At 42.7% G+C, this 16,296-nt stretch overlaps 1 protein-coding gene across 1 annotated transcript; it reads left to right on the forward strand.

Moving 5' to 3' along the window:
* The first annotated feature begins 2,802 nt into the window (after positions 1–2,802).
* LOC142830929 (protein SPMIP1) lies at positions 2,803–14,630 on the forward strand. Its single transcript, XM_075938850.2, has 2 exons — positions 2,803–4,993; positions 6,836–14,630. The coding sequence occupies exons 1-2, from the start codon at positions 4,564–4,566 to the stop codon at positions 6,973–6,975; spliced, it is 570 nt and encodes a 189-aa protein (XP_075794965.1). The 5' UTR covers positions 2,803–4,563; the 3' UTR covers positions 6,976–14,630.
* The last annotated feature ends 1,666 nt before the right edge of the window (positions 14,631–16,296 follow it).

Below are 16,296 nucleotides of genomic sequence, written 5' to 3' on the forward strand. Positions count from 1 at the left end.
GGCAGAATCTGTATTTACTGAATCAGAAAGTGGTTTCACCTGCTTATTACACCCTTATCTCTGTAGGTTTAACACAGCAATAGGTTGCTATAGAAACTGGCACATGTTTTTCTAAACAAGCACTCCCACTCAAGATTAATAGCTTTGAAACCAGAAGCAATGTGCATGTTGCTGCTGCCAAGGAGGCTCCTTGTATTGATTTTTATCTGAGTCTTTTTTAGTTAAAACTGACCTAGCACAGAGCTAATGAAGAGGGGTTAAAGATGAAAAATTTCCCCACCCGTTGCAGCAGATAGGAGTTGAAAATGAGTGGCTTTTGTGCTCTCGCTCTTGCTACCTACAGGCTGCATACTGTGATCTGGTAGAAGTTTCTTCTTGCCTGCAATCACTTAACCTTTCTCTGCCTTACCCTGTGCTGAACCTAAGGTTCAGCTTATGTTGGGTCTGTAATAAGGAATCACATCCCTTCACACCTGTGTATACAATAAACCTAGGATGGTATTTATCCACAAAATAGAATTTGCTAACCTTATTGCTAGCTAATGATGAGTTTAGTGTAAATAAGCATGTTTCATCACTCCGGCTGTAGTTTTGTCTCAGCTCTGGGAGTGAAGTTCATCCTATTAGAAATCTCAATTTCAGCAATACAGCCACAAAGCTTGTATTTTACGTATTTAACTCAGGGTTTCCTTCTCTGCTATACAAACCCATTATTGTAGTGCCAGTAAAAGTAGTGTTGTACACAAAATACAGGACTATGTAGCACTTTAAAGACTAACAAGATGGTTTATTAGATGATGAGCTTTCGTGGGACAGACCCACTTCCTCAGATCAAATAGTGGAAGAAAATAGTCACAATCATATATACCAAAGGATACAACTTAAAAAATTAACACACATGAAAAGGACAAATCACATTTCAGAACAGAAGGGGATGCGGGGGGGAGGGGAGGAAGGTAAATGTCTGAGTTAATATCATTAACTCACAGACATTTACCTTCCTTCTCTCTCCCCCCGCCCCCCCCCCCCCCCCCCCGGCATCCCCTTTCTGTTCTGAAATGTGATTTGTCCTTTTCATATGTGTTAATTTTTTAAATTGTATCCTTTGGTATATATGATTGTGACTATTTTCTTCCACTATTTGATCTGAGGAAGTGGGTCTGTCCCACGAAAGCTCATCATCTAATAAACCATCTTGTTAGTCTTTAAAGTGCTACATAGTCTGGTGTAGCTGAAACAAAATACAGGACTAACACGGCTACACATCTATTACTGTTGTACATAGACCACCTTTAACTGCTCTTGGGCCATACCTTGGACTATGGCTACCCATTAGAATCTTAAAAATAAGAGCATGCAACGTGTATACATATACTGTTGCAGATAAGCTATTAAAATCCCACACTGGTTGGCATGCAAGTCATTGGGGACTCTCTTCACAAAAAGTCATAGGGGCATTGTGGATGGGGAAGGAGGGAAGTGTGCAAGTCTCTAAGATTTGTGAAATTAACTTCTATTTCCCTACAGACTCATTCTTTGCAGGAAGGTGCTACCAATTTGATTCCCACATAGTTCCTTAGTTTACAAAATTCTTTATGTTTGGAGGATTACTTCTTCATTCCCTCCTTTCTGCTTAATGAATAAAACTGTTTCCTTCCCCCCACTTCTATCATTCAGTGCTTCCTACTTCCCAGGAGAAACGAAGTAAGAAAGAAGCTGTGCAGTAGAATAAGAAATTTCTTATGTGATAACTTTTTATTAGCAGCTGCTCTCCTCATTCTACCCACCTTGGTAAACTGGTAAGTAACCAGAATACAAATTCACTTTTGCCATTTTAAGAACAATGAATATAACCAATTGTTATAACTCTAACGGTTGCTGGAGAGCTTGCAAAACTTTACAAGAGCTCTTCTGGTGGCTTGACTTAAGTCAGGGCTTAGTTCTAAAGTCACTAGAAACAACCTTGGCTGTCTCCAAATTTCATAGGTAGTAGGGGACATGAGAAGCTGGTAATACAATTATCAAGTAAAAAATTTCGTGTGTGCTTGTACACATGACAATTGTAAAAAAAAAAACAAAAAAAACCTTCAAGCATTGCTTAAGTCTCTTATTTTCTGCTGGCTGCAACAGACTTTACTCACAAGCTATTTAGCTCCCCCCTTGAAAATGAAAAAAAGGGAAATTGTATCAAAATGATACATACAGTGTTAAGTAGCTCTTGGGATGTTGATACTCTATTCAGAGTCCCGTAGGACAATCATAATAGCAACCTGGAAAGCTTACTTTATACTGTAGTCTTATTTGTTGTACAAACTAAACCCAAGGACCCTCCTAATTTAAACTACGGAAGAAAAGGAATGTTTATAGTCTAATGAATGGCAACTGCATGCACTACAATGTCACTGATCTTGCAGTTGTTCCCGTTCCCATGCAGAGCCCCACTGAAGTCAATGAGACTGCACACACAGCATTCAGTCACAGATGTGGGGACTTAAAATACATAATCATTTCAAAGTAATATAAAAACAACTGGGGCAGTAAGTATTTGCACAATCATGAACTATGAAACTGATACCATTTTTTCTTGTATGATAACACCATTACATAAATAAAATATGCTGTCTCACTTGGTTAAGAGATTAACATGAAACCATTTAAAAATAAACACTGGGCTCTGCAATTAACATGGATCCAAGGAAGCACATAGAATCAGTGTTTAAAACAAGTTTTAAAAAAACTTCCTCGCCTACAAGATCAGGTGTCTCAATTTATAACTCTGCAAGACACTCCTCTTTTTATTTTGGTACCTTTTGTGCTTATCTTTGCTCCAGTTATATCCTTTCATACAACCCCCGCCCCAGATGCCTAGTTGTTAAAACAATGCTGCTTTTGTAATCACTGCTGGAATACCCTTCCACATCAGTGGGATTTTAGGGGAGGGAGAGTATGCATGCCTGTGTCTGGGGCAACCAGGCAATTTCTCCTGAAGTAATTTCACACTTGCAGTAGATTTGACATTGACAACAGCACTAGCTCTGTCCCTTACAGACCAAAACAAATGGGTATTTTTTGCTTGGTTTCATTGTATGTGGTATAATGCCAGTTGTGAAAACCAAGTATCATGTTGTTTGTAGGAGGCCACTTACGAAATTGCTAAACTCTCTAAAATGTTGTTTATAGTTGTCAAATGTCCCATATTTGTGGTGGGTGTCTTTTTCATGTTATATACAAAAGCTGTATTATAATCTCTGCTATGCTTTTAGGCACAACAATTTCATCAGAGACAATTCAGGGTTTCATGAAAGTGTTACTTAAGACACTTCACTCCTTTTTAAGTTAAAGTTTACTGTGAAATTCTTGAGATTTGGGAGGAGATTTGGAACTTAATTAGTGGCTAAATTCCAGGGCCTAAATATTTCCACTTCATTATGGGTGTGGTTGCTGTCTCACTCTGATTAAAGGATAAAGGAAAAAAGATTACATGGATTTATTTCTCCATACAGCCTCCCTTTTCTTTTTGTTCTCCAGGTAATAAGGGCTCTCAAATTCTGAGATCATTAGGATTCTACTGACAGCAGAGTCTGCTGTTCACACATGTAATGTTTTTGTTAAACTTTTTTTTTTTTTTCAAATCGATTATGTAGCCAGTGCGTGTGAACTGTAGTCTCTTTGGCAGCAAAATATCAGTTAGCAAGGAAAGCTATCTCCTTTACCTGTCTTTTATTTGATCCCTGCCCATGGCAACAGTTATAAAACTGGCATTGCAGTCAAAACTTGCCCCATTCTAGTTTGCATTATGTATGCAGCTGGCACCCAGAATAGGTTCCACTAGAGCCATTGTCTAGTTCCACCAGGAAGTTAAGGGAAATCCAGAAACTCTCTTTGGAGCAGATCCCAAACACAGTGAGACTTGTAAGCTTCTGTTGGGTTTTCCTATGAGATTTTGATTTGATTCAAACCCAGCACAAATAAAATCCAAGGAAATCAAGTTTCTGACGAACCTTTTATGTGCAGGTATACATTCTGGGTGCAATGCTGGCGCTATGTAGATCAGAGAGAGTTTTGCTGTTGACCTCAGTAGAACCAGGATCTTACCCTGTGTTTCTCCTGCAGCATAGCAAGGTGCTAATAATATCTTCCCAAGATCACCACTACCCCAAAGGGTGAGTTACTGGTGGGGTATTTTATGCATGGTAGTGAATGTGAACTTTAAAGCTGCCCTTGCCAGTGTTCACAAGCTCTGCAGCCAGAGGGAGCTAGAGAGAGGGTAACTAATTCCACCTGTTGGCTGGCCCCAGCCTGCAGCTCAGCTGGATTTTCAGCTTGAGGGGGGGGCAGGAAGGGGCTCACTAACACCTCTTTAAAGATCCCATTCAATATACAAGGGCAGCCAGTGTGGGTGAGAAGCTGAGAGGAAGGGAGGATGCAGTGCCCCTCCTCCGAAGTGGCTGTAACTCAACCCTGCTCCACTGCCTCCTGTGTGCCCGTCTCCTTGGACACCACAGACTCCAGGAACTCACTTGTACCAAACACAGCAACTAGTCTGGTCTCCTGCTAAGGGCCATGAGGGATCTACTGACCACAAGGGCCCAGCAATGCTGGAAGGAGCTGATTGAGAAAGAGGCTTTCAGCAGGGTCAGCTGGAAAGTGAAGTATGGGCACAAATTCCCCAGGCTAGAGCCCTGCAGTGGCTCCAGGAGGAAATGTATCCTGCCTGCTCTCTGCCCTCCCAAGGCGCAGGAGGAGGGGCTCACCCCCCCTAGGGCCCAGGAGGAAGGAGAGAGCCTCCCCAGGAAGCAGGAGGGTAAGAGTCAGGAGCCCCTTCTTATGGAAATGAGACCTGCAACTCCCAAGACCAAGCATCTGCTGTACCAGGGCATCTCCCAGGAGGGCAAAGGGAGGCATCTGTACCTGCAGGAGAGAAAGCAGAAGAGACCTGAGGAGAAATTCCACTATCCGGTGTTGTCATCCTGGGAGTATGGCTGGCGCTTAGGTAAGGCAACAGGCTGCCTTAAGAATTACGCTTTTTTCTGCTTTAAATTTTGGGGTTTCTGTGCCTCTTGCTCCATTCATCTGAAGAAGTAGGTTGTGCCCACAAAAGCTCACGATACTATCTATATTTTTGTTAGTGTCTAAGGTGCTACAGGGCCTTTTTTTTTAAATGATGGTTTGGGATGGTGATTTAACCCTAGCTCATGTTCTTCAATCCCTTTCTTTTCTACCTCAACACCCTGCTTCTTGAATCCATCTGGAACACAAACTGCAAAAGCAGAGTTAATCCAAAATGTTTCCTTCTAGTTACCTGCTGGTCTCTATGCCCCTGATCCAGCAAGTGCCTACACGTGTGTAACTTTACTCATATGAGCAGGTCCATTGATATCCATGACTCAAGTGAGAAAAGTTAAGCACGTTTCTATGACCAGACCGTAATTTTCTACACCTCCTCCTCACTTTACCTGTTTGAACAAACTGACTTAAAATAAATACACAGTGTTATGTGCTCAAAACTGTAACAGAACTTAAAGTCCTCCAATCAAAAATGGAATCCAAAAGGAAACAACTTATCGGGAAAGGATGGGTGTGGACCTTTTTTGTTCCTGGCTAGGATCCCAGCCAACAATAAACCCAGAAGGCAATCTGCCAAGAGCCCCAGTACAATCTGTTCTTTTCTGTCACTGGTGGAATGCATGCATGCATTTTGTACATTATTTTTTAAAAAGTAGCTAATGAAAGCTTACTGAAGCCTGCGCCATTCAAAGACATGTATCTTGCTCTTATTAACATACAGAGTTGCAATCTTATAGGGATCCAAATAGTACATAATGCAAAAGGCACACTATGGATCAGATGCTGTTGTGATGAAATGGGGATTTTATTCACCTTATGTTGCATATGATTTCTACTGTCCTATAGTAATCCCAGGTGTGTGCCTCAGTTCCCTTGGGCACTGTACTAATACATAGATGATGATAGGAATTTCAGTGTGATAGTCTCCCCCATGTATACAACGGCCAATGCCCTTCAAAACCTGAAGCTGGCAACCAGGTAATACCTTTTGCCTGAGAAGCAGGGCAAAGGCACCAGGAGGAGCCTGGCAGGGGGACTGGGACCAAAAGCTCAGAGTGAGTCAGTCTTGTCTGGCTGGTGATGTAGGGGGAGGGCCAGGGCCCGGTCCTTAGCCCTGGGACACCTCCCCACCTCTCCCGCAAGATGGACTGCTCTGATTGTTTCTGTGCAGACAAGTCTGTTCTATGCTGTGTCCCTTTCGACTGATAAACCTTCTGTTCTACTTGCTGGCTGAGACAGGCATCTGACTGCAGATGGGTGTGTGTGTGTGTGTGCGTGCGCAAGCCCCAGTGATTCCCCCACACTTTGGTGACAGCTGTGCTAGGCTAAAATCCTGTGAAGTGCTGATTTCATTGGAGTTGAGGTGATTCAGTGCTTTTCAGGATTGGGCCCAATGTGCTGAACAAACTGAGGTCACTTTCAGCTTTACCTCAGCCCTTTCATAATATCAATGCAATTATCGGAGGAACAAGGTGGGTGAGGTAATCTCTTTTATTGGACCAACATTCTGTGGCTGAGAGAGAAGCTTTTAAACTTACACAGAGTTCTCCTTCAGATCTGGAGAAAGTGGCTTCCCAGATCTGAAAAAGACAAACTTTCAAGGCACAATTATACTCTTTCTCACTAACAGAAGTTGGTGTAATAAAAGAGATTACCTTACCTGCCTTGTCTCCCCTGGTGGGCAGTGCTACAATAATATTGCATACAATAGTATAATTGTCAAGCTGTTTAAAACATAAAAGCTAATCAAATGCACCTTATTTTTCAGGAGATGTTATTACTGAAATCAAAGCTCCGATTCATGCCAGGTCTGGAATTGTAAAGGATACTTTCTACACCAGAAATGGAGTCTTCTGTCATCCATCAAAAACTGATAAGCTGAGCTTTAGTGTTTGTTGCTTACATTAGAAATGCAAAACTCCATGCTGCTGCCTAGTATGACTGGTTTTATGTCAGCTCTGCAAATTCTGTAATTATTTCCCTCTTTAATTGTTTCTGTGGGAGACAAATTTACGGTTTCTGACTTGGAACCTGCTCAACTCACTGTGTATTTTTTAACTTTCTAACATATTCATTTGAAACTAATTTTGTATTATTTTCAGACTGTCTTCTGGGTTTAAATACACCAGCAACAGTGTAACTCTATTACTATTCAGAGTAGACAACCTTATAGTTTTCACTTTGTTTCCTTGTGTGTTATCACATTTAAAAATTAAAGAGTCTGTCTACAGCTGAACAATTATAGTTCCACAGCAGTTCAGCAAATCTGAACAACTTGAAATGGAGTGAAATAAAATCCATTCAGTGAAAGGAAAATACATTTCCAGGTAGTAACATGTCAAAAAGATAGTTCCTTTAAATATTTTGTTTCATTTTATGTAGCAGTTAATTTCCCCATAAATAACTTTTAGCATTTGACTGAAATTTGATAGGAACAGGAAGTCTCCTTTAATTGTTTCCAGACCTATAAATCACTAGAGAAACTAATGTAGTGGAGTCCATGACAAGCATGTTCTAAAACAAAACAGCACTTTACCTTTGGACAAGTATGTCCTTTAGTGGCATAAGCACTGACATGAGAGCCAAGAATACAAGTTATACTCTTTGCTCTGATACTGATTAGGGATGTGAAAGTGTAAACATGTACAAGATTAACAGATGAACCTGGGCTCATTGGTTAACCTTCACGGTTACACACAGGCTCCCAGTATGTGCAGGGAGCCAGCTTAAAAGCTGGTTCCTGGGGATGCACATGCCCCTCTCATGTAACCATATCACTGCTGAAAATGTCAGTGGTTACACAGTTTTGTGATTAATCCCATTTTAACATCCCTAATACTGATTGTGCCTCTGATTAAGTCATGTAACCTCTCTGCCTCCCTGTGATATGCAAAAAGCTCTTTATCTCCATTCATTGGGGGTTAGGTCATGCATGTTAGTCAGTGCTCCTAAAAGCACTTGAAAAATGAAAAGTAGTTAACTTTTTATCTTCAGAATCATCCAGTCTCCTAGACCTTTGTTCTTGATCCAGTTTTTTTCTGTAATTTTACATCACTTATTTTACCTCCTTTACCTGGTCTCAAATTTCAGTCCCTAAGCTAGTCTTTGGCCACTAGTTTACAGGTCTGTCTCCTTCCCTCCTCCTCCCCCCCGGGAAAAACCACAAGAGGGTCCAGAAAACTTAAGGGCTGCACAGTAGAAGATGCAGAAGGGCACCAAGATAATTAATATTGCTTCTGGTTGCATTAAACTCAATTGGATTTGTGCTTAGAAATATTGAGATCAGCCAGAGAAGTCACACAAGGCTTCTTATAACCCTCTACTCCATATCTAGCTCTTGCCACATCTGACCCCACTACCCAAAGCCACCAAGTGCTAGGGGTGCTCAGAGGCAAGGAGAATACTATATAGCTGGTATTCCAACCCCCACACGTCTACACCCTCCTTCTGATCTCATCCTAGCCAGGTTTACTAGAGCTGGATCGCTTCTCCTCCTGGAGGCAGATTGAACTTTCCAGCCCCAAGAAATTTCATTCTACATTAGTCTGCATGGAGTGTTGTTTTACTGTGTTATGCTGAAAAGAGTTTGAGAGGAATGGGACATTGTCATGCTCGTATGGCCCAGCTGCTGCAGGGTCTTCATCTATCTCTGCTTAAACTTTCTTGAAGAACATATCTAACAATCATGCTAAATCTTGGAAGATGAGGCTGAAACCTGATGTCTAAAATGTTATTTAACACTCCAGAGTATCTGAAGAACCTCTGATAACTTGGGGAAAGGAGAACAGCAAACAATGTTCTCCAAGAAATAGTGCAGAGCAGTTGTTATCCTGGGACCAGGGGGGCTGACAGACTTGCCAGACCCCTGGGCAAAGTGGTTTTATGCTTTCAGGACCTCAGATGGAAGGGATGGGGCTGGAGTAGAAGGGGCAGGGCCTGGTGATTTAAAGAGCTTGGGGCTGTGGCCACTGCCCCTGCCACAGAAGCAGCGGTGACAGCTGGAAGCCCCGGGCCCTGTGGCAATTACCCCCTTTTCCCTCCTCCCCCATCAGCAGGCTTGGCTGGGACCCTCCATGTAGGATGTAATTCAGCATCTAACCCAAATATATCTATGTCTATAGAAAAAAAATCATTGTACAAAAGCCTTGAAATGATAAACAACCTGGTTTCTATTAGTAAATCTTTTTTTAAATTCCCTTATATTATGATAACTTGGAAACACAAAAGCACCTTTTATCAAGCCTTTATTAATATGTTCTGTGACGTTTTCTGTTCCAAGGAAAAAGTACGATTGCTAGTTTTTCTGGCATTGCACATGAATTCCTGGTACTAATAGAGGAAAAACCCACCTCAGCATTCTTTGTCATTCATTGCAATGCCAGTGTTTCAGTACTGGTACCTCTTTGAGAGTCAAATAGGAAGTGTGATGAAAAATTAGTTTGGCAAATCGTTCTAAATCGACACTTAATCATTCATAATCAATAGGACTCTTACTTTAAAAGGTTATCAGAATAGTGCTGTTACCTTACAGAATCTGTTTCTTGCCAGACATCAACTTTGTGTTGCTTCCCAAAGATCCTTTGGGAACAGGTCTTTAAATTTCATTTTGGAATTTGTCAGATTTTGATTGTAACTAATTCATAATTGTTATGAACTGTATTGAATTTTTAAAAGCTAGCACTGTCACTAAATCCATATTTACTAGGATTTAAAACTTATTTCATTCTAATTTTGCTAATATTTAAACTTTGTATGTTTCATAACATAATAGATTATTGTGTCTGGTTTAATTTTTTTTTTATTAAAAGGAAAAGTGTCTGTATGAGAGAGTCAGAATTTGTTTGGCAGTTCTGTGCCATCATTTAGCTGCTCCTTTGAAAGGCTCCAGTTCTGCAAATACTTACATGTGCTGACCTTGAAGCAGGTTAACAGGCCCATTGACTTTAATGAAGTTAAAGTATGTACCTAAGTGTTTGTAGGGTGAGGGGCTATTTCTGACAAAGCGTAGCTATGTCATGTTACGTTAAAAATTGTGGTTAGTAAGATGATTGCATGGGCAAAAGGGGAAGTTTCACAGGCCAGTAATTATATAGTATGTCAACCAAAAGAGTGTTACAAGGAAGAGGGAGAAAAATTATTCTCCTTAACCTCTGATGTTAGGACAAGAAGCAATGGGCTTAAATTGCAGTGAGGGAGTTAAGTTGGACATTAGGAAAAACTTCCTGACTGTCAGAATGGAATAAATTCTGGAGGTTGTGGAATCTCCATCATTGGAGATTTTTAAGAGCAGGTTAAACAAACCTGTGAGGGATGATCTAGAGATGATGCTTCGTTCTGCCATGATGGCAAAAGACTGGACTTAATGACCTCTTGAGGTTCCTTCCAGTTCTATGATTAAATACAGGCTTGTGACTCCTTTGGTGTTATATGAATTCCTCTTAATACATCTGTATCCTGACTGACCTACAAAATATAGTGCAAACATTTAAAACTGAACCTGTAACTTGTATTTACAATTATGCTATGTATAAGGTCCTCAGGGGTGATTTATTGTCATTGGGGAAATTAAAAGCAAACTAGTACCTGGAAAGGAAATTCATAGCTGCATCAGAAATTAACAAAAGTGATGTTGTTTTAGTTAATCCTTTAGAAGTCATAACTCGATAGGATGGGCTAATTAAGACATTGGTGTTTAGCAGTGAGAACTCAAAGCCCACACGTTTAAAAAGAAATTGGATATAGAATTTTTTTGAGGGTAGGGATAGTTTGCTGTGACTTCTGCAGAACCATAATTATATCCTTCTTTGATAATGTTCACATGCTAAATACAAAATACCTAAGGTCTGACTGGAACTCTCTGAAAACCTGGAGAAGTCAGGAAATACCTCAAAGTTCTAGGGTTACGATATGGTTTCAACAAAAATACTGGACATTTATATTTTCTCATTTATATTTTCTCAATTTGTTTCCTGAACAGAAAGCTCAAATACTGGACGGTCCAGTTCAAAACTGGACACCTGTCAACCCTACAAAGTTCTCCTTCTAGAACAGGGGTGGCCAATCCATTTAACAAAGAAAGCTGAAACAGCAGCAGAAAAATTGTGAAGAACCTCACCAGAATTGTCAAGGAGAAAAAAAAGGAAAGCCCCCCCAGAATTGTCAAGCATATCTGGTGCCTGTTGATGGCTGCCATCTTGGGCGCCATTTTGAATCACTGCCCCAGTGAGCACAGGGGATAGGGGGGAAGGGGCAGGGGAGTGGAGTCTATTGGGGGGGTGCAGGAGAAGCTTTGTGAGCCACACTTTGGACAGAGAAGAGCTGCGGGTTGGCCACTCCTGTTCTAGAATTTCCTCTGAAGTCTTCTGTGGGTGAGTGTTGCCACTGATGAAAGTAGGTGATTTAGCTCTCAAAGTATCTGATCTGGAGATATGGAAAAGAAGGTCAAGACTATCTGAACTGAGGCCCTGTGCTATCCCACTGCGGGTGTAAATATGTGCACAGAGCTTCACCTGCTGGCTTCTGCCTGTCTGAGGAGGGTATGTCAGAATCCTCTTGCAGAGCTGTCCCATGGGATGGTTCGGGATGGCTGCCCAGGCCATGCATAGGGTTGCCAGATGGTTTCAGAAAAAATACCCACCACCAACAACAACAAAAACACGCCAGGAAAAAGCAAAAAATAAAAATAAAAAAAAAAGGACCCTGAGAATTATTAAGCACAAAAAAACCCCAAAACAAAAACCCATGTCCCTTTAAAAACGGCGTGGTGAGGCTTTTTGGCCCTCACAGGCTGCTAGCAGCTGCCCACCATCTTGCTTCCCTGCCCCGGGCCAGACAGCTCCCTGGTAAGCACTAGAGGTTGCTAGGCTGCCTCTGTATTGAGCCGGACAGTCTAGGATTTTTGTCTCCTGGCCATGAAAAAAATCAGAAAATACTGGACATTTTAGATGTCTGGTATTTTCTGAATTTTTTTTACCGGACAGAAGGCGAAAATAACAGACTGTCTGGTTCAATACCGGATATCTGGCAACTCTAGCCATGCACTTTGGGAGGGCCCTGTGGCAACCACCACAACTGTCCTGTGAATGGGAAGGACCCAGGGGATTATGGGTGCAGCAGGGAGAGCAAAGGTGGGCCCACATACTCAGTGTGCCAGAGAGGCTGGGCAGCCTGCTTTGCTCCTCTGTGCTGCCCTCTCCTAGCCTGCTGTGCTCCACTTCATTGCAGTGGCAGGAAGCAGAGTGCCATGGCCCCAGAGAAGCGGGGGTGGCAGGGCAAAGCCGAGCAGGTGTTTGTGTTCTCCGGCTGGCTACCCCTGTTTCCATTCTGTACCACACCCCGGTAATCCCTCAGCTTCTGTTGCTCGGTGGAAGGGCCAAGGAGGTGGCTCAGGGTGAGGGCACAGGAAAGGGTGGAGTGGAGCCGGGGCAAGGTGGAGAAGAGAGGCTAGGTAGGGGCAAGGATTGTCTGGGGTACTGGGAGGGGGAGTTGCCCAGGGCCACACAGCCCTCCCCTTCCCCCAAGACAGCTCTATCCCCCTGCGGAGGCTTCCACTGCCCCCCAAAACCTTCTTTCAAGAAATACAGATGAAACTCAATCTGGATATGCTCCTGAGCTCTCCAGCCCCACTGAGGGCCTAAGAGAAAGAGGGTTCCTTGTCCTACCATGGAAGCTTATGTGAGCCCCTCTGTGGGCAGTCTAATCATACAAACCCAGACATCCTTGCACTGCCCCGTCCCTTCTCTGCTCACTCCATCCCCCCTACCTCCTTGGTTGCTTGCTTGCCCCCATCCTCACTCGCTTTCACTTGGCTGGGGCAGAGGGTTGGGGTGCAGAAAGGGGTGTAGGCTCTGGGCTGGGGCTGAAGGGTTCAGAGTGTGGGGGCTCCATATTTGCATGTCTGAAGGTGGAATTTCAGGTTAATCATTAAAATTTTTCTTGTGTGTGTGTTTTTTCCTGTGCTGTGCAAAAGGAAATGCACCCTAGAGGAATAGGAAATGTGTGCAAGTGCCAAAGAGACTCCACAACTCCCATCTTCCAGGGCAGATTGCATTATTGAAAATGTTATACAAATTTACCAAAGTTCCAAAACAGACACTTGCAACAGTGCCACCAGGGGGAGCCCTAGTAATATATATTACTTTGTGTATATTACATAAAGCTAAATACAGTATGTGTGTTGTACATACCCAAATAAGCCTGAGGAAGGAACTTGCTTAGTCTGAACAGATGGTTTATTTACAGAGAGATAATGAAAACATTTAACTGCATGTAGATTATATAGAGGGAAAAAAATAAGTGATTCTTTGTGAATAAAGCCAGGAAAATAGCTAGTGACTTCCCCTTTTGTCCTTTTATTTTTCATAGCTTGGGGAATGGAGAAATAATAAATAAATGCTGCATGAGGAGAAAACCAAAATAGATCAGCCTGTACTTTACTATTTCAATAACAGTATCAGCATTGTCCAGGAGAAATCTGCAATATGAGCCATCCATGGCTGTAGAATGATCTATTATTCCTGTTTTCAGAACTACTCGCTGACGCCCTGATTCTGCCAAGCAGTTATGTGTGTGTTTTACTTTCAGTGTGCGAGTAATCTCACTCATGTTTAGCAAAGCATGTATTTAACTTTGTACCCTTGAAGTTAATAATATAAGTAATTGCATGCCTTGTGGGACAGGGTTGGATTTGCTTGTGTTCTTAAACTGAGTGTTTTGCAGGTTCATGAATGCAGAAAAAGAGTTTGCATGAACCTTAGCTGTAGCCCAGTTCAAGCAAATATGCTACTGAGCCGCCATGCATATCATAAATATGAGTCTCATTAGTAGTTGACTGAACTTTACAGATGGGCTTTCTGAAAGTTTGATAAATGTGAACAATCAATTCCAGATTTAAATGTCATTCATTACATTCTAAACCAGCTCTGCAATTACCTTCATAAACAAACGGCATGGGTGAAATGTAGACATGGTTAGATCCTCTGCCCCTCTTTTCAACAGAGACATGGACCACCGGGGTAAACACTGTCAATGATTTTCTGCTTCAAAATTTTTCTCTTTGTCATTGACTCTGCTGTGCAATGTCACAACAGCATCTTTGTTATTCTCACTGTTCTTCTGTTTACTGAACTGGTAGCAAGGGCAGGCATCAGCCAAAACCCATTCAAATTCAGGAGAAACTGTTTTATAATTGGGATCAATAGGCTTTGGATCAGATCTAAAGCCTGCTTCTTGGGAGGTTCTTTCATCGCCTGTTTGGGAGCGGTTGTAAGTGTAGATGTGATAGGACATATACCCTTTTGTGCAGTGCTGTAGCCATGTTGGGCCCAGGATATTAGAGAGACAAGGTGGGTGAAGCAAGACCTTTACTGGACCAACTTCTGTTGATGAAAATGACAAGCTTTCAAGCTTAAGCAGAGCTCCAATAAAAGATTTTCCTCAACCACCTTGTCTGTCATACATTGTTTTGGCATTTTTAAAGCTTCCACTAGTGCCGCAGTTGGCATGCTTGGGATACCTATGGGCCAATTGAGTGAGACGGGGATTCAGGAGGTTGTTTTCCTATGTTAGAGTCTTTGCATATGACAAGAAACTGTAATTGAGGTTGAGGTGATTGTCTCCTGAACTGTGCCCTAAAAGATCCTTCCCATGTGGACCTGATCCCACCCCTCATGGAGAGGTCAGGACAGGTCTTCTACAGCGGAATCTCTTCCAGGGTCTGCCTGGGATAGTGGATGGGAATGTAAAGAAGGAAGTAAAAGGTTAACCGTTTAACCCGTGACCTGGTAAGCACTAGGCTTACCGAATGCTTATTGGGTCACCAGTTTCCTGTCCCACTGTGGCAGGGTGGAACAGCCCTGGCTGAGTCCAGCCTGTCATTGGTGGGGTGGGAGGAACAGACGGGAGGGTGGCAGGCAGGGCTGTCCGGGACCCTACCTGCATAGCGGCAGCCTGGAGGTGTGACAGCCCAGGCCGTGGCCCAGAGAAACTCCAGTGGCACCCCAACTGCAGTCTGGTGGTGTCCTACCCCTGTGGGAGCAGCCCAGCGACCCAGCCCAGCCTGTGGCTATGCCGCCTATGTGGGGCAGGCAGGTGGGTATCCAGCCCTGGCTTGCCCCAACCCCTGCCAGTCTGACTAGCCCCAGGCAGACCTGGAAATACCCCCTTACCCTGAGCTGTTTGGGAGTGACTGAGGCCGGGCAAGCAATTAACCAGTTAAATGTGAAAATTTTAGTCATTTAACCAGTGAACTATTTAAATGCTTTTTTACATCCCGAAAAGGCCAGGGTCAGTACTAAGGAGCCCACATTGTTTGGGGCTGTGGAAACTCGCTCTGCCTCCAGATGGCCTTGCAGAGATTGGCCTGGAGCTATATTGCTTTGTCTTCTGAGATTCCGAGGTCAGAAGGCACCTTTGTGATCAGCTAGTTTGACTTCCTGCCTAACACAGGCCATGGGACTTCTCTGAATTAATTCCGACAGGAGCTAGAATGTATCTGCTAGAAAAATGCCCAAATCTGAAGTTACCTTTTCTGGAAGGGCTTCTCTGCCCTTTTTCCTTTCACGGGGTTCCCCTAGAGGCATCCCAGAGTCACCCCTGTGTCATTACCTCACAGAAACTAACCTTCCCCCTTCACCCGCACTCTGTTCTAAAATTTGATTTGTCAATTTCACATGGCGTTCATTTTTTTGATTGTATCACTTTCGTATATATGGTTGTGCCGATTTTCTTCCACATATTGATCTGAGGAAGTGGGTCTGGCCCACAAAAGCTCATCACCTAATAAACCATCTTTTTAGTCTTTAAAGTGCTACATAGTCCTGTCTTTTGTTTCAGCTACACCAGACTAACACAGCTGCATCTCTATCACTATTGTTAATAGAGTGTTTGCGATCCAAATCCACGCAGTAGTCCCTTTGGAGACACTAGGAAATAACCTTTTTGGAGACCACGGGAGTCAAAATTACAGCACTGGGCTTTTCGTTTTTTTTCTAATAGAATGTTTTTGTACTTTGTTCTTGCTCTATTAGGATGGTTGCGGAGAAAACATAGATTTTGCAGCTTCAGAAATGCCTCTGTTTCTTTCCTCAGCCATAATGTTTGTCCTGGCCTGCTAAAGGAGCAGGCCTTCGGGGTGGGGCTATTTCTGAGGCTATGAAAGCTTTTTCTAAAGCAAAAATCCTGTTTGATCATAAATAAAGCACAAGCAGCCTCATGCAGTTAAAACCCTAA

This window comes from Pelodiscus sinensis, chromosome 11, assembly GCF_052426305.1.
Source record: "Pelodiscus sinensis isolate ZL-2025 chromosome 11, ASM5242630v1, whole genome shotgun sequence".
Classification (NCBI taxonomy): Eukaryota; Metazoa; Chordata; order Testudines; family Trionychidae; genus Pelodiscus; species Pelodiscus sinensis.

Bases quoted from the DNA above. Each gene is read 5' to 3' on its own strand.
- LOC142830929 (XM_075938850.2), top strand. From the start codon at position 4,564: ATGAGGGATCTACTGACCACAAGGGCCCAGCAATGCTGGAAGGAGCTG. The intron at 4,994-6,835 runs GTAAGGCAACAG...CTTATTTTTCAG, and splicing joins GGAGTATGGCTGGCGCTTAG to GAGATGTTATTACTGAAATC.